This window comes from Lutra lutra, chromosome 6 (genome assembly GCF_902655055.1).
Source record: "Lutra lutra chromosome 6, mLutLut1.2, whole genome shotgun sequence".
In the NCBI taxonomy this organism is placed as follows: Eukaryota; Metazoa; Chordata; class Mammalia; order Carnivora; family Mustelidae; genus Lutra; species Lutra lutra.
Genome location: NC_062283.1, coordinates 1986871 through 2004409, shown reverse-complemented (window position 1 = coordinate 2004409; position 17539 = coordinate 1986871). Strand labels below are relative to the sequence as shown.

At 45.2% G+C, this 17539-nt stretch overlaps 4 protein-coding genes across 4 annotated transcripts; 2 read left to right on the top strand and 2 right to left on the bottom strand.

Annotated features, from left to right (window-relative positions):
* Positions 1-56: 56 nt before the first annotated feature.
* LOC125102056 (histone H2B type 1-K) lies at positions 57-10177 on the top strand. The gene is made up of 2 exons (XM_047732752.1): positions 57-535; positions 9829-10177. The coding sequence occupies exon 1, from the start codon at positions 131-133 to the stop codon at positions 509-511; it is 381 nt and encodes a 126-aa protein (XP_047588708.1). The 5' UTR covers positions 57-130; the 3' UTR covers positions 512-535; positions 9829-10177.
* A 1648-nt stretch (positions 10178-11825) lies between these two features.
* Positions 11826-12270, bottom strand: LOC125102584 (histone H2B type 1-M-like; the record flags this gene model as incomplete). The annotated part of the gene is made up of 1 exon (XM_047733914.1): positions 11826-12270. A coding segment is annotated over one exon (432 nt), but the record flags the coding sequence as incomplete, so codon positions are not given.
* Positions 12271-12617: 347 nt separating this feature from the next.
* On the top strand, positions 12618-13093 carry LOC125102076 (histone H2A type 1-B). Its single transcript, XM_047732793.1, has one exon. It carries the CDS (start codon positions 12642-12644, stop codon positions 13032-13034), a length of 393 nt encoding a protein of 130 aa, XP_047588749.1. The 5' UTR covers positions 12618-12641; the 3' UTR covers positions 13035-13093.
* Positions 13094-13249: 156 nt separating this feature from the next.
* Positions 13250-14507, bottom strand: H1-5 (H1.5 linker histone, cluster member). Its single transcript, XM_047732707.1, has one exon. It carries the CDS (start codon positions 14106-14108, stop codon positions 13428-13430), a length of 681 nt encoding a protein of 226 aa, XP_047588663.1. The 5' UTR covers positions 14109-14507; the 3' UTR covers positions 13250-13427.
* Positions 14508-17539: the final 3032 nt, after the last annotated feature.

Below are 17539 nucleotides of genomic sequence, written 5' to 3'. Positions count from 1 at the left end.
ATTCGCCAATTAGATACAGGATTTGACTCACTGCCTCCTTTGTTTAAGAAGCCGTGGATAAAGAGGACACGCACCCCGTCATACTCGTTCTTCCTGTTATTTTCTGGTCCTTGAACAGTTACTTTCGGCCATGCCCGAGCCCGCCAAGTCGGCGCCGGCCCCGAAGAAGGGCTCCAAGAAGGCGGTGACCAAGGCGCAGAAGAAGGACGGCAAGAAGCGCAAACGCAGCCGCAAGGAGAGCTACTCGGTGTACGTGTACAAGGTGCTGAAGCAGGTGCACCCCGACACGGGCATCTCGTCCAAGGCCATGGGCATCATGAACTCGTTCGTCAACGACATCTTCGAGCGCATCGCGGGCGAGGCGTCCCGCCTGGCGCACTACAACAAGCGCTCGACCATCACGTCCAGGGAGATCCAGACGGCCGTGCGCCTGCTGCTGCCCGGGGAGCTGGCCAAGCACGCCGTGTCCGAGGGCACCAAGGCCGTCACCAAGTACACCAGCGCCAAGTGAGCCCGCCGGCTGCAAGAGCAATCGGTAAGGCTCGGCACACCCCCCAAAGGCTCTTTTCAGAGCCGCTCAGTGTTCTAAAGGGACCTGGCACTCATTCATCCTGGGTTGTTTATTTGCTGCAAAGCAACTGTCTGAATTCCATGTTTTCACCTCTTGATAAATTAGTAGGATGTATGGGAAACTGAAGTAGAACTGGAGACCTATTTAAATGGATTTCGATCAGGAAGGATACGGTCATTATCAGACAATTCGGGTAAAATAAAATATTCTTGGTCTCCAAAGCAACACCTGGTCACCTTTGAAAATCTCCACCTGGCAAAAGGTTTTATTAGTAAGGCCTCGAGCACTCTGTCCTTAATTCTCAGGTGTACCTTGCTGAGGGAGCAACGGGCACTCGCTAAAAGACGCACATATTGTTTTTATTCACTTATGTTATTTTGGGGGTGCTGCTGGCTCTGCTCCCTGGAGCGTGTATTTGACACACACTGAGAAAGGCAACAGTGTGTGTTGCAAGCAAGATCCCTATTGAGCAATCCCACGGCTCCCTGGTGTGAGAGCCAATGCAGACCCCGCGCGGGCAGTTTGAAGTCGCCCCCTCCCCCCGCACCCAGCCCCCGAGACTGCCCGTCTGTCCTGACCGAGTCCTTGCACGCAGCCCGGCTACTCTACCTCGTTTCTCTGAGTGAAATTCCTCTCCTGGGAAGGACTGGGCTCCGATTCCTACCCTCCGGGTCAGAATCCACTCCGTATCTTCGTTCTGTGTCACTTGCATTCCATGTGGCTGTTGGAAGAGGTTTAAAAAGAAACCTAGAAGGGCCGCGGAAGCCCTGTGCCTTTGTCCCCGATTCCGGAGGTCAAAATCCCTCCCTCCAGTGTAAGCCCTGGGGAATGGCACTTTTAAAGATACTTTGGTCTTTGCTAGGAATGGGGGGTGGGGGGTGGCAACACTTCTACACTGAATTGTATTTGCTGAAGTTTTTTGATAATATCCTTTATACAATAACGGAGCCCAGGTGTTAGCAGGAGACTATTCCGATCGCTTAGAACAGGAGACACAGGAGAATGGAGCAGTTCTATTCTTAATAGCAAAATAGAAGCAACCGCATATTCACCGCCAAAAGAATCAACAAATTTAGTGAGATACAGTCACCCAATAGGAGTCCATATAGTGAGGGCAGGAAATGAGTAAATACACAGTAATACTTGGTTGAATTTCAGAAACCCAAATCTCAGAAGGTTCATATATGATACCACTTTAAAAAGCTCAAAAATAAATTATTATTTAAGCATATAGAGAAGCATATGCAAGTGTATGATTCAAAAATCTTTTTAAGAGCTTCATGAATGAGTTTTTAAAATCAGGAAGTGAACATGGCAGCGACAGTCACAGCAAGAGGATGTAGACAAGAACAGAGGTAAACACAAATTGTGGCCAACTTTCTAGATTTAGTGCTAGACGTGCCATCGTGAGTGTTTGGTATAATTTGTTTTATAGGTAAGATGTATGTTACATATGTTCTCTTTACGTGTTGAGTGCGGTACTGAAAACTATCCTAGGCAAAGTATCCTTGCATAAAAACAAGTCCCAAGCATCATCTGCTTTGTCATAAAGGAAATTCTATAAAGGAGAATTCCAAACCTTATGGTGTTTCTGCAGATAGAATCTCTTTTAGAGAATGGGAGAAAAGGAAGGCTGACAGGTCATTAAAAAGGCCCATGAATTTAGGAAATTCAAGATTTGGGTTACAATTAACCCAGTTCCTCCAGCTCTTGTAAACTTTGTCTACTCAGGTTTTCAAAATCTTTGTGGCAACTTTCTGACCGGACTGTGCATAAGGAGGTATACGTGTGCGTGTGTGTATTTCGTATGTGTTTCGTGTATTCATGTAAGTGTATGTGCGTATATCCCTCCCTCAATTCTGTTAGAAAAGAAATTACACTTTTTAAATTAATGTATCTTCTCTCCTTCCATCATCTCATCAAGGTAGTTGATGATGGTAAATTCACAATATATTGGGTACTTTTAATCACTACTTTTCAGAGCATAGAAGCCTTTGATCCTGTCCATTAATCCATTAGTGGACATTACAGATACACATACAGGTACAGATAGAGGTATAGGTATAGACAGGTGTGCTTTGAATGACTTGCAGTTGTCAGCGGGAATGATATCTAGAAGACTATGGGGAGGGGGAGGCTGAACCCTGCAGAATGGACAGGAGGAAGCAGAGGGAATTTGTGGCCCTTCTGTGAGGTTCACATAGCAGGTCCATTACAGTCCAGTATTTAGAAACCTAAATTCCCTAAAAGGAGAGAAAAATAAAAAAAAGAACTCAAAGCTAGATTGTATGGGTTATTTCTGCCTTGGTGATCCAGGCATCTAACCCTCTGTTGTTCAAGGTATCTCGATTAATTTGTGTCATTGCTGATACGTCTTGGGAAATGGACTTGAGCTCAGCCGGACCTGGATGTCACTTTACTACTTTATACTGGAACAGCTGCTGGCTTTGATAATTCACATGATTTGCCCCTGATAATATTCTTTGTCATTTTTTTCCCCTAAAGAACAATTCTTAGAACACAAAAGAACAGACGGAACATTAAAATAGATGCGAGAGTCCTATCCTAAAGGAGAGATTTTTTTTTGCCCCAAGTTATGTGACCTAAAACTCGCCTTTGTCCAGCTTAGAGAAATTCATGTTTTCTTCATTGAAAACTCCCTTCCACAGAGGCTGGACAAAATGTACTGACAAAGCTTAACTCTTCTTCCTTTCTAGATTCTGTGCAGTTTGTCATCCTTTAGTTAGGACATTGTATCGGGCACATTAAGTTCATTTGACCACAACTTGCTTTATTACATTTAGGTTCCTAGATGTGGGAGACGCCTGCATCTCGTTATCCATAACTGTCCAAACAATCTCAAATGTGTATTTTTAATTCAGATGACTAGTTTATCCATTTTCTGATACCTTTCAACTTTTATTTCAGAGGCTTGCCTTTTCTGGCATTGTCACCAAATCAGCCTCTTGGGAGGTTTTAAGAGTAAAGCAGATGTGTGGTATTAAAAAACAAAACCAATTCACAAAACACACAAGGACATTTTTATCCAGACTTGAATGAGGATAAAAAGTTTCTTTCAACTCCTACAGAGTTGAACACACTTGTAAGTATTGCTGGGGTCAGTGAGACTAGAAGGACAAAGACCCTGCCCCCTGTAGGTGCACTAGAGTTCCCACTGATAGAAGGAAGAATAAAATCAGTCCCTCAGCCAAAGGTCTGCATTTACATAAAAAATAAGCAAGTCTTTTTGATGGAGAAATTATGAAAAGCTATAAGAGAATACTAGAATCTCATGGATGTTAATTTGGGGAAAACAGCAGGCACAGGGCCTACTGCCACTGGTGAGAGTGGCAGAGGGGTTTGTGACTGTGTTTCTGGACATTGCTGTGATGTCTGTGCTTGTGCAGCTAAATAGGTTATATTCCTGGGGTTCATTTATGAAAAGCAGTGGTTCCCATAGCTGTCATCCCCAAGGCTCCCCTCTTATACCTAATATTTTTAACGGCCCCTTCCCTAGGCTGACGTTAAATTCTTTGGTAAGAATACCTAAATGCATGCATAATTTCCCAAAATCATGAACACCATAAGCGTTACATAAAAACAAAATAAGAGACAGTTGTTTTAACAATAAAGGAGATACTTTCAACATACATATGTGTGGGCCCCAAACCAAAAAACATAAATTAGAAGCTGGGTATTTGTACTTGTGTTAGTGAGAAATAAAACCAACAGGATGGATGTGCATATAGGTGTGAAAAGATTTCTTATAAGGAACTGGTTCATGCGATTATGAAGGCCGACAAGGCTCAAGATATGCAGGCTGAGTCGGCGCACTGGGGACGCAGGGGAGCCAAGGGCAAAGTTCCAGTCCCGAGGCCACCAGCAGCTTTGAGACCCAGGCAGGGTCCATGTCTCAGTCTGAGTCCAAAGGCAGGAAAAAGCCAGTCTCCCAGTTCCAAAGCAGCCAGACACCAGGAATTCTTACTCAGGGGAAGGACAGCCTTTGCATTCCATTCCTGATTTCAACTGATTGAACGAGGCCCACCCACATTAGGGAGAATAATCTGCTTTACAAATCAAGCCTAACAATTTACATGTTTTACTCTCATCCGAAAATCCCCCTCACAGAAACACCCACAATGATGTTTGACCAAATATCTGGGTAACACACAGCCCAGTCAAGTTGGCACACACACAGAACCAGGCATCACAGAACCTGTGGGTAGAATCATCCTGAAGGAAACAAGGACCTTGTAGATCAACACAGATGATCAAATACCAAGGGACTCACTCTCAGTGATGTGACTTTTTTTTTTGAAAATAGTAATTCTTGGGGGACATGTGAAAAGGACAAAATACAACTTAATTTATAAAATGATGCATTCTTGGAAATTTCAGTGTCTATTGAACTACACACATGCACACGTGCAAAGATCTCATGCTTCTTTGTGAAAGGAGTCAGGTCCTAGGATTGATTAACAGGTTTTTCACCTTCAATTTGCTATGGGATGGTTGGAAGTCATGCATAACACGACTCAGTTCTTCAGGGGACATCTAACATCCCTGGTCTTTTTCCGAACTGTCAGTGGTGCACCTTCCCCCAAGCCCTGGGACAGCCTAAGAACAGTCTGCCTGGTTTCTAGAATGCTCCCTAAGGGCCACTATTGTTCTGTGAGGAGACAGACACTGGTTACTTTCATTGCAGAAGCTACAGAATAGGAACGTCGACAGTGGGAGCCACCGTAAGACTTCCAGGAATGCCGGAATGTCCCCAGATATAGTCTGCAATGCTGAAATGCCCATTTTGAGGCATCAACCCTGGGTAAGCCAACTGGTCCCTGTGTCTCGTGGAGCAGTCCCATTTCCTTGTCTGCCCAGCAGCTAATCTGGGGACATGTGAACAAGCAGCAGACCTTAATGCGGAGACGAGGCAGATAGCTTTGAAAGCCAAAGTGTCTCTCACAGCAGTCCTCTCCAGTGGCGACTCTCTGACCAGCTCCGTCTGGGTACACAAGTCCACTGGCTTTGACCTTGGGCAGCAGCCATGAGATTTACGTTCAGCTTGAGCCCAGTGGTCAGCAAAGCACAGCAGGACACTGAAATACAAGCGGTGGGTCCGCTTCTGTGGGATCCACCATGACCTTAACGTATGGGAACTCAACTGTCCTCCAAATATGACACAGAGGCCTGGCAATCCCAAAGGAGTGAACTCCCCGCAGCCACCTCCTGGGGAGACCTTTGGGACAGTGAGCTCATCTCACTCGCCTCCCACCTCCCTCCCCTGGTCTCCAGCCCCACCTGACACAGGGACTGGTCCCCTCTCCCTAAAATCAGTCAGCGATGTTGCATAACTCCCCTTTCTGGAACTTCAGCAGTTCGAGAGGAGAGCACATGCTCTGGGAAAGAAAGGCCACTGCACCTGCTTGTCCTGGGACAAGCTATCCCCAAACCTTGGTTTTCAATTGCTGTTTTCCTGTCCTTTTTTCCTGAGATGCAGTACCAGCCTAGAAGGAAAAAATGAAAATAAATGTGTCTTTGGGGGGCAGGGTGTGAAGATGGAAGAAGGAGGTCAGCTATCATTGAGTGTGTCCTTGGGGAAAGAGGCCGTGCAAAGAAAACATGGTCATTGTCCTAAAGGACATATATCCTAACACAGGACCACTGAAGGAGCTTTATACACGATCTGTCTGATTCATGCATCATGATCTCGTGTGCCATATTCTTTCTTCTTTTTAACATTTTATGTATTTATTTAATTGACAGAGAGAGAGACAGAGCACAAGCGGGCAGAGGGAGAGGGAGAAGCAGGCTCCCCACTGAGCAGGGAGTGGGATGTGGGGCTCCATCCCAGGACCCTGAGATCATGACCTGAGCCGAAGGCAGAGGGTTCACCGACTGAGCCCCCAGGCGCCCCCTAGTGTGCTGTGTCCTAAGGGAGATGGAACAGAATGGGCAAATTCTTCTAACTAGGCACCAGCATTCAGGGCTCAAGCAACACCACCTCTCTAGTTTCTAATTCCTCAATTGTAAGTAAGAGCAGGGTTTAGTAAGATGATCTTTAAGTTTCCTTCCAGCGTTTAGGATTTTGTCTGTGATTTGTTTCTCTGCTGTAAGAGGTCTCTCTGTGCTGTGGCTTAACTTTCTTGGTCTACCAAACACATTTCCACAAACTTCTCTCTGAACTCTCACTGTTGCTAGGAGGATTACTGCTAAATCCAAAAGCCGAGGAAATTTTTCCTACCCTGCACAGTGTATTTTGTATAAAGGCATTCAAAAGAGAAGAAAGTAAAGTTTAAAGCCTTTGAAACTGATAGAAAGTCAAAACAGTAACAGATTTACGGAAAATCTGTGAAACTTTCCAAAGCTTTTTTAAAAAATTATTTGAAAAACTAGAGTAAACTTCTCGCAAAGGGAATACATAACACTCAAATCACGTGAGTGGCTGCCATGACTATAAAGAACGTAAATCAAAAGGCAAAGAGACACCAGTTATAAAGGTCAAAATCTGGAATGCTCGAAACACCAGATGCTGGCGAGGGCGTGGAACAAAATGAGCCGTGGCTCCCTGCTGGTGGGGATGCAGACTGGAAACGTGCCTTCCACCTTCAAAGGAGTTTGGCCAATTCTTAGAAAACTACACCTGCTCTTCCCACACAATCCTGCAAGCATGTTCTCTGGTATTTACCCAAAGGAGTTGAGAATTTATGCACACACAAAATTTGCACTCGGATATCCTTCAGTGGGTGAATGGAGAAATCGATGGAGAAATAAACTGTGGTCCATCCAGACAATGGAATTCTATTCAGTGCTAAGAAGAAATGAGCTCTCAAGCCATGAAAAGACATGGAGAAAACTTAAATGCGTATGACTAAGTGCCAGAAGCCAATCTGAAGAGGCTACGTGATGTGTGATTCAGCTATGGGGGGAGGGGCCTGTTTCTCCCTCTCCCTCCGCCCCTCCCCCTTTTGTGCTCTCTCAAATTAATAAAATTCTAAAAAGAAAATAATTTTAATGTATTGTTATAACAAAACGTAGAGACAAAATAATTCCCGGAGGATTTCCTCAGATGCTTAGAATGAAAAAGAATGAAGAAAAATAATCCACTGATAAATGAAGGCTTTTGGGGGGGTGTATGTTTTATTTAAAAAATAAATAAGACTTTTTATATCATAGCGGCTTTACTTGTGAAAATAATGCAGAATATAAAAATGAGAATATAGGTATGGACTATTCATGCAAATATTAAGGTGTTGCATAAAAATGTTGAGTAATGATAACTTTCTAAAGTCCCTGCACTTATCTAAGAAAAAGACAACTATGAATTACACCCCAATTAATATTGGAAATATGTACATGGGATGTGAATATGGAGTTACACCTAAAATAGGTTAGAACTGAAACAGTCTAGCAGTTTTTGCTGGTTGGTCCCTTTGAAAGTGATTTGAGAATACAGAACTATATAAAATTCTTCCACTCAAACCTGAGGGGTAATGTTTTATAAATGTAACACCGGATTTTTAAAAAAGAATTCTTGATATTTGGTTGCACTGTAGCTTTATCTTAATTTACTTCCCCCTCCCCCAATATTTTAAATTCATATCTTGAAAATGAACTAACAGAACATTAAGGCATGCTGTAAGTATCAGTGTATTTGTATTAGGCCAAATACAGTGATTTACATTTATTTCCAAGTCACTGAAACTTGACACTGCTTGCAATTTAAATAAACTATATCATAAAATGAGTGTGTGTATAGTATGTGTATATAATATGTATCTTATATATACATATAAAATGTGTTATTTATACACAGTTGCAGTAAAATATATTCTATTTTAATATTCCCAATACTTTTACTCCTGGGGGATGTCAAAAATTCAATGGCATTGGCTCTCCAGTTTCTGGTTATTTCATGATCCTGGTTATAGACCAGCCCTGAGATGGAGAGTATGGATAGATCCTAAGCCTTTGAGGTTTCAGCTATATATTGTATGTGTCCAAATACACTATATGCATACATTAATACATACATACCTTAAAATAATTATATACATAATACATTTTATATATTTTTATTTATATTGTATTTAATAGAACTAATGGAATAATCAGAAACTGGACAGTCCATATGACCTTCTGTTTTTTGGTACCTCTTAGAGTAAGAGTGTTAGAAAAATTAAAATTCCATATTCTTTTCAAATAAGTGGTATACAGATGATCATGACTGGGAGAACCATTGGGAACCATACATGCCAACAGTATCCTTAACTCTATTCTGTGGCCTATATATAATTCTTCCAAAAGCTCAAAGTGGAATGTAAAAATTATTAAGGTATTATATATCTGGATATATATATGTGGATAAGAGTCCATTGTGTGCTTTCTAAATTTTTTAATTGTACTGTTTTTAAAGACATGTTATTTAGGGGTGCCTGGGTGCCTGGGTGGCTCAGTGGGTTAAGGCCTCTGCCTTCTGCTCAGGTCATGATCCCAGGGTCCTGGGACCAAGCCCCCGCATCGGGCTCTCTGCTCAGCGGGGAGCCTGTTCCCCACCAACCCTGCCTGCCTCTCTGCCTACTTGTGATTTCTGTCTGTCAAATAGATAAAGATTAAAAAAAAAGAAGAAGACGTTATTTAGATTGGACAAATCTGGTATATTAACATTAAGAAGCTAGTGTCTTTTGTTGGCAGAGAAGAATGATGTTATTAGCTTCAGGCAGAAAAGTGAGTTAGATTAAAAACAAAACAAAACAACAAAACTCTGGGTCCAGATTAAGGACTTTCAGGGGGAAAGGATGCCCTTAGCCTTTGGAAACACCACCTCCTGTTAAGTTGTCTCGAGGTTCCCTGAGTCAGGCAGGTGCACAGTGCTCTGAGAACTCCCTCCCAGAAACCCTAGTTGGAGGTTGTGGTCTCTATTCAAGAACCAAAAGTCGTCGAAGAGGAGTTGATTACAAGTTTTGAATTAATGGGTCCAAGACATCATACTGACTGAAAGTAAGGACGATCTCAGATGTCTGGACTCACAGTAACAGTAAAATAAAAGGGGGGGGGGTGTGCACCAGAAAGCATGAAAGAAAGCATGTTTAAGTAGTGCTAATGCAAGAATTAAAATGAAACAAACATTTAGCTGTCACTTGGAATGGATTCAGCATGTAAACTGGCAGAATTCATGATGCTAATCAATTGGAACCAATCCTGGGATGGGCTGAATCAGACCTCTAACGCCGTGTGTCTCATGACTCCTCTCTCTCCAGGTCTTGCACCTGTCTTTCTGAGGTCAGCATCCCATCCAAAGCAAGCGTCCGTCCTGGTTCGCTGGGAGTTCTGTGTGTACACAGGAAAGACCCACCTCCAGCAGCGTTATAGATCAAGCCTCAAAGAGCTTCCTGAGAAACTCACTGGTGCTCTCTGGTTCACTGAAACTTCATTTCAGGAGAGTAAATTTCATTTTAATGACAGTCACCACTGGGAACACAAAGTGATTCGTAAGGAATTCTCAAATGATCCTGTGTATCAGCTTCTGCCAAAGGCATCCCCAGCCATACCCACAACACTGTGGTTACTAAGTAAATAAATAAATGTTTGCTTTCTTTTTGTCCAAAAGTTACTAATTCTCAAAATACGATCTGGGGACCCAAGCCTCTTTCTGAGACCCTTTTGGTGGGATTGTGAAACTAACTGTATTTGTGTGATAATCCTGAAACTTAATTTTTGCACTGCTTTTCACTTGACAGTTATATAGCAATTGATTGAAAGCAGAAACAAATACTGTGCAAGAATCCAGCTGTCTTCTATTAAACCCGATTTTTTAAAAAGATTTTTATTTATTTATTTGACAGACAGAGATCATTAGCAGGCAGAGAGGCAGGCAGAGAGAGAGGGGGAAGCAGGCTCCCCGATGAGCAGAGAGCCTGATGCGGGGCTCGATCCCAAGACCCTGGGATCATGACCTGAGCCGAAGGCAGAGGCTTTAACCCATTGAGCAACCCAGCCGCCCCTCTATTAAACCAGATATTAAAGATACTTACGAAAGTAAAACCATGCTACTTCCTTCCCTAAATTTTTTTGATTTTGAAAAATATAGCTATTTTCTTTTTTTTTTTTTTAAGGATTTATTTGACACATCACAAGTAGGCAGAGAGGCAGGCAGAGAGAGCAGAGGCTCGAGCGGGGCTCGATCCCAGGACCCTGGGATCATGACCTGAGCCCAAGGCAGAGGTTTTAACCCACTGAGCTACCCAGGAGCCCCAGTTTTTTCGTAATACATATATTGACAAAAAATTGGACTTGACCATATGAAAATCACGGTGAACAGAAATGCCACATGGGGACGTGAAAGGGTGAGTGATGAACATGAAACAGGATCGATTTCCATCTTTGTGGAACTTCACAAAGTGAAGAGAGCAGAGGATCTTGGTTTACCCGGGACACGTGCACAAGAAGTAACAGTAGGAAAATTCAACCGGAGATGTAGAGCCTGAGTTAGCAGTCCTGATCCATAACTGGTGGAAATAGAGGATTAATTTAAGTTCTCATTTTCCTCTTTCTCCATTTTTACCCCAACACCATGACATTGTTTTGTGCAAATGTAGTCCTAGAGTGAGGGAGCAACTAGTTACATACCTTCCATGGATGTTAAGGAGTAACTGAAAGGAAACGTGACTTGGGAAGATTCCTTTAAATCGATTTATGTGACTCACGGAGCATTCTACTGGGAAGGAGGATGGTGACTGAAAAATGGTGGAAAGACCTAAAGGGGGATAAATAGGAGCCCTGCCAATAAGATTTTCAATGCAAGTTGAGAGATATTTTTCTTTTTCACCTTAATTTTCAGTTTTCTCACTGATTAACTCAATGGGTGGTTCTTAAAGTTAGAATTTGGATGGTAAATGAAATATGCACAATAAAACAATTTTTAAAAGTATTTTGAGACAGAACACAAGCAGGGGGGGAGGGACAGATGGAGAGGAGTGTTTTGCAGATCTGACCACAGGACCCTGGGATCATGACCTGAGCCAAAGGCAGACACTTAACCAACTGAGGCACCCAGGCGTCCCTGCACGATAAATTTCTTTTGGAGTGCTTGATGTTTGTAGTATTAAAAAAAGAAAAGGAAAGGAAAAAAGACCTTACTGAAAACACACAAGACCATAAAGTTCCTTTCACAAATAAAGGGTGTACAAAAGCCTTCAGACGAAAATTTGCTTTTGCCTCTCGGTCAGAATTTAAAAAAAAAAAAAAAAATGCCTTTGCAGCTGGCAGGCTCACTTGGCGCTGGTGTACTTGGTGACGGCCTTGGTGCCCTCGGACACGGCGTGCTTGGCCAGCTCCCCGGGCAGCAGCAGGCGCACGGCCGTCTGGATCTCCCTGGACGTGATGGTCGAGCGCTTGTTGTAGTGCGCCAGGCGGGACGCCTCGCCCGCGATGCGCTCGAAGATGTCGTTGACGAACGAGTTCATGATGCCCATGGCCTTGGACGAGATGCCCGTGTCGGGGTGCACCTGCTTCAGCACCTTGTACACGTACACCGAGTAGCTCTCCTTGCGGCTGCGTTTGCGCTTCTGGCCGTCCTTCTTCTGCGCCTTGGTCACCGCCTTCTTGGAGCCCTTCTTCGGGGCCGGCGCCGACTTGGTGGGCTCGGGTACCGCCAGAAACAACTGTTGAAGGCTTGAAAATAACGCAGTGAGTGTGAGGCTCTAAGTGTCCTCCTTACTCACAGCTTCTTAGACCTGACCGGCTTTGGCAGAGTGGACAGTAACTAACACCCCTCTACCCCCTCCCCAACATCAAAAGCCCAAAGACTAAAGAAAAAACAGGTTCTACCCGTCCTTTTTACTCAGCTCCTTACGCGGAGGTGATGAAACAAAACCAAAGATTTGTAGTAAATACTGGGTGGCAGCCTGTAGCTATCCAATCAAAGTAAGAGTCTTTGGAAACCAGGACTCCATTGGTTTAAATTTAACTGTAATTTTATCCAATGGCACAGCTTTATTTTGGCGCCCAGTGAGGACTATAAGAGAAGAAGCTTTCTCCTACTCAGCCTAGTCATTGGCAATTTCCTGAAATCATGTCTGGACGCGGGAAGCAGGGCGGCAAGGCGCGCGCCAAGGCCAAGACGCGCTCGTCGCGGGCGGGCCTGCAGTTCCCGGTGGGCCGCGTGCACCGCCTGCTGCGCAAGGGCAACTACTCGGAGCGGGTCGGGGCCGGCGCGCCGGTGTACCTGGCGGCGGTGCTCGAGTACCTGACGGCCGAGATCCTGGAGCTGGCGGGCAACGCGGCGCGCGACAACAAGAAGACGCGCATCATCCCGCGCCACCTGCAGCTGGCCATCCGCAACGACGAGGAGCTCAACAAGCTGCTGGGCCGCGTCACCATCGCGCAGGGCGGCGTGCTGCCCAACATCCAGGCCGTGCTGCTGCCCAAGAAGACCGAGAGCCACCACAAGGCCAAGGGCAAGTAGAAGACTGGCCGAGTGTGCAGCTCAAATCTCCTGTCCAAACCAAAAGGCTCTTTTCAGAGCCACTCACTATTTCTGTAGAAGAGTTGTTGCCGCAGTTTAAAAAATTTTGTCACCCACGTAAGAACTTGATTCTGTTGCACATCCCCGATTCTGTTGCTAAGTACTTGCAAATATATGCAAACCGGGACCAGTGAGCCAATGGGAATTGTAGCGGACTTTTTCAAATAGCTGTCTAGTTAGTTCTCCTTACAGGTCCCAGGGACTTGGTATGTATGGCACTTTGAGATTGCCTTTGAACAACCACGACTGCGTACAGCTGTTTTCAGATAAATTTGGGTGGCTCTGAAAAGAGCCTTTGGGGTTTCGTTGCCTTTTTTTTTTAAGGCCAACTTCCTACTTCTTTTTCGGGGCCGCTTTCTTCGCCTTGGCAGCCTTAGGCTTCGCTGCCTTGGGCTTAGCGGCTTTGGGTTTGGCTGCTTTCGGCTTCACCGCCTTGGGTTTAGCGGGGCTCTTGGCCGCTTTCTTGGGCTTTGCAGCCGCCTTGGCTTTCTTGGGGCTCTTGGCCACCTTCTTGACACCAGCGGCTGCAGGCTTCTTGGCTTTCTTGGGCGTCTTCTTCACGGCCTTCTTCGCCCCCGCAGCCTTCTTGGGCTTCTTAGGGGTACTCCCGGCCGCCTTCTTCGGCTTGGCCGCGCCCGCCTTCTTGGCCTTAGGCTTGGCCTCGCCGGAGGCCGCCTTCTTGTTGAGCTTGAAGGAGCCCGAGGCGCCGGTGCCCTTGGTTTGCACCAAGGTGCCCTTGCTCACCAGGCTCTTGAGGCCCAGCTTGATGCGGCTGTTGTTCTTCTCCACGTCGTAGCCGGCGGCCGCCAGTGCCTTCTTGAGCGCCGCCAGGGAGAGACCGTTGCGCTCCTTGGACGCGGCGACGGCCTTGGTGATGAGCTCGGACACCGGGGGGCCGGACGCCTTGCGCTTCGCAGCGCCACCGCCCGCCGCCTTCTTGGTGGCCTTCTTTTTGGCAGGCGACTTCTCCACCGGCGCCGGGGCCGCCGTCTCAGCGGGAGCGGTTTCCGACATGGCCGGGAGCAGAAACTGCTACGAAGAGAGAGACTGAAAATCCAAGGCGCAAGTCTGGCGATGCTGCGTGACTCCGGCCAGGGGCTTATATAAGCCGGGGCTGCTCTGTGATTGGTGGAGCGTCCAATCCACTGCCCTCAGGCAGCCGCCCTTCGCGGTTGGACTCCCAAAGTGTGTTTGTTCGCCCCCCAAATCTGATTAAATGCTGAAAATAATCATACAGAATCGGAGGCTTTGAAGCTCTCATGGAAGACAGCAGTCTCCACGTTCACACACGGGTTTGTGTTTTCATGAATCGTGTGCAACAGAGGAAAGCTATTCTTTAAAACTCTTTTCGGCTCGTCCCAGGAATCCCCTGGCTTTAGGGCATCGTGCTAGTTCTCTGGAAGTTGCAATGACTTTCCGTTAAACATCAGTAGGACGTCTTTAAAAATGCTTTGTCCCTAGCTTCTGCTTTGGACTTTTGCAAGAGGAAAGACACAGTTCCCTGGGTTTGGGCATAAACATTGTTTCGAACTGTAGCAAGTAGCATAAAGGCAGGGGGAGGTAGACTGCCTACAGCCCCAAATTAACCACATTGATCTTACTTGGAAAACCAGTTCTGTCTCCTAGGAGTCTGCACGTGTGAATGTCTTCAGAGAGTGTCTTTTGCAGTTTGGGAAAGTTCAGTAGCCAGAATGACGCCTGCTTTGCAGCTGAAGCGGGAGGAATAGCTCTGGCTTGAGGATCCAAAGATCTGGATTCAAATTCAAACTTGAATTTGATCTGTTTTTGACTGAGATGCTTTCTCCTTTAGTAACAGGCAAATCCATTATACTAAATGGGAAAGCTGCTTTCACAGATAATGTGTTCTAGGAACAACCCAGACCTGCTGGAAGTACTCCAGGGTTTCCAGCAGTCCTCGAACACACGGGCTGTTTCCATGACATGGGACTCTGCCGGGTTTCCGAGGTGCTCTTCCCCACTCCACAATTCAAACTTCTTATCTCCACCAACATATGAAAAAGTGCACTGTCAGAAACACCCTCTTCTGTAACGTGGGCATTACTGTGTGTTTGCCAGGAGAGACCTGTACTTCAGAGATACGGATGGCTACAGACTCCTGAGGAAAGCAGTTTAGGGACGGAGGGACTGCAAGTCAGAGAGGGTCCAAAGAATTCAGAAATACATTAACATCGAAGAGAACTGACGCGATGACCATGAGGTTGGAACAGAGGGTGGTTAAGCTTGCTATTTCTTTGTGGGGAGGGTGGAGTGGGGAACGGATGGGATTTTGTGACGTGGCCTGGATTCTGATGTGGCCTGGATGATAAGTAAGGTCTAATGATTCAAGTGCGTACTGCAGTCAACACTCACTGTGTCCTTCCCAGTGAAGACCAGCAGGGAAGTTTAAAGTCGCGAGCATAAGTCGCGAGCATATTTCTCTCCAAGGAGCTCCTGGAGTTGCAAGTGTAGCCAACTATGGCCATATCTGGACAGTGTCCTGTTCTGTGTAGCTCTCAAGCTAAGAGTGGTTTTTATATTTTATTAATTGTGTTAGGAAAAAGAAAGAGAGACCATATTTGGCCGGCAAAGCCCCAAATATTTGCTATTTGGCCATTTTGCTGTTTTGGACTCCTCCATATATGCAGTTTGGCATATTGCTACAAGCCTGCGTCTTTCAGAACAACGCAAATCGAGAACTAACAAAAGACCTTAACAAGGAAAATGTTTTAATCAACAACTTCCCACTATTTCAACCACAAAACTTTTAGAAGATTTGGGTGGAAGGGGCCCCTCCACCACATGATTAATGGGCAGGAGAGAGGTATAATAAGGGCTAACCTTCTTTGAGCATTCACTAAGTGCCAGGAACTAATCAAAGAATGCTCTACGGTTTTGTTTCATTTGCCTCGGTTTACAGCTACACAGGCTGGGAGCCAGAGGAAGGATGAACAGTAACCCGGCAAACGGTTATATGGCTAGTAATTGGCAGCTCTGAGGTTTGAACCTAGATCACCTGGCCTTGGCTCCATTATGATGGGAAAATCCTGCAAGGGGTGGGAGAAAACAATCTGAAGCTCCTAAGAGGCAGAGTCAGGTAGTCCCTCCAACCAAGAGCCACTAAAGGATCTCTAAACTAATCTGTAGGAAGAGGTTCTGGCCCCTTGGGTGTTTGCCCTCAATCCCTGGGCTTTCCAAAAAGCTTTAGGAGCCAGTAGATGGGATAAGAACCTTTCTGAAAGGACAAATTTGAAAATAGGGGAAAGAATATAAGACCCAGATGGTAGAAAGCTCCAGAGAAAAATGGCTAACTCCTGGAGTTAGGATTTGAAATCAAAAGAAGCAAAATGAGGGGCGCCTGGGTGGCTCAGTGGGTTAAAGCCTCTGCCTTTGGCTCAGGTCATGATCCCAGGGTCCTGGGATCGAGCCCCGCATCGGGCTCTCTGTTCCGTGGAGAGCCTGCTTCCTCCTCTCTCTCTCTCCTGCCTCTCTGCCTACTTGTGATCTCTGTCTTCAAATAAATAAATAAAATGTTTAAAAAAAAAAGCAAAATGAGTCAATAATGTTCACATGTGAAAAGCATGAGATGTCAAAATCTTAAAATAATTGGAGAAAAGTAATACATACTGCCAGGTTCTGTTAGGAAACCCAGAATTTTACATGTGAAAACCTGTAACGTAACAGCTTTAAAACATCTCAGATTTAATGCCCAGGCTTATTCTCTACTTAAAAAAAAAAAAAAAAAAAAAAAAAAAAAACAAAAAAAAAAACGGAGAACTCAGCTTCAGACTGAGAACATTTTTAAAACAAGTGGGTAAATACTTTAAATTTTTAGAGCTACAGGCAGCTCATTGTACTGACAACCTGCAGGTCAGCGTCTAGGTCATTGCTGGCCCATTTTCTGCTGTTAACTACATACACATAGCTCAGCAGCATACTCTTGCCTAACATTACATTACATTGAAAAAGAGTGGGAAAGCTAGTAACTCCACTTTTGGCCATCCCGGTTTTGTTCCTTCACATGACAGGAAAACGAGTAAGGGGCACGTTTCAGAAGTGAAAACAGGGGGCTCATTTGGCAAAAGTTGTATTTGCCATTTGCACAATAATCCACAGGAACCTGAACTCAAGTCTCGGACAACTTAGGCGTCTTCCTACCGTCCCTTCCTGTAGTCCAGGTTCAGTTTCTAGGATGGCCGGGTCCCTTTAAAAATGCCCATCCAGAAACCGATCCTTTCCACCCGTAGTACCAGCAGGGCCCGCCCACATTTAGGTTTACAGAACAAAGCCACACTCTCCAATTTTCAGTTTACCTCTCGAAACCACCAGCCCTTCCTCGAAACATACCCGAGCTCTCATGGGGCTACCAAACTTTCGACCGTTAACAGCTCCTTTCGGGGACAATGGAGGGGCTCTGAAAAGAGCCTTTGGGTTTGAAGTTGGCAAAA

Coding starts and splice junctions, on each gene's coding strand:
- LOC125102056 (XM_047732752.1), top strand. CDS start 131: ATGCCCGAGCCCGCCAAGTCGGCGCCGGCCCCGAAGAAGGGCTCCAAG.
- LOC125102076 (XM_047732793.1), top strand. CDS start 12,642: ATGTCTGGACGCGGGAAGCAGGGCGGCAAGGCGCGCGCCAAGGCCAAG.
- H1-5 (XM_047732707.1), bottom strand. CDS start 14,108: ATGTCGGAAACCGCTCCCGCTGAGACGGCGGCCCCGGCGCCGGTGGAG.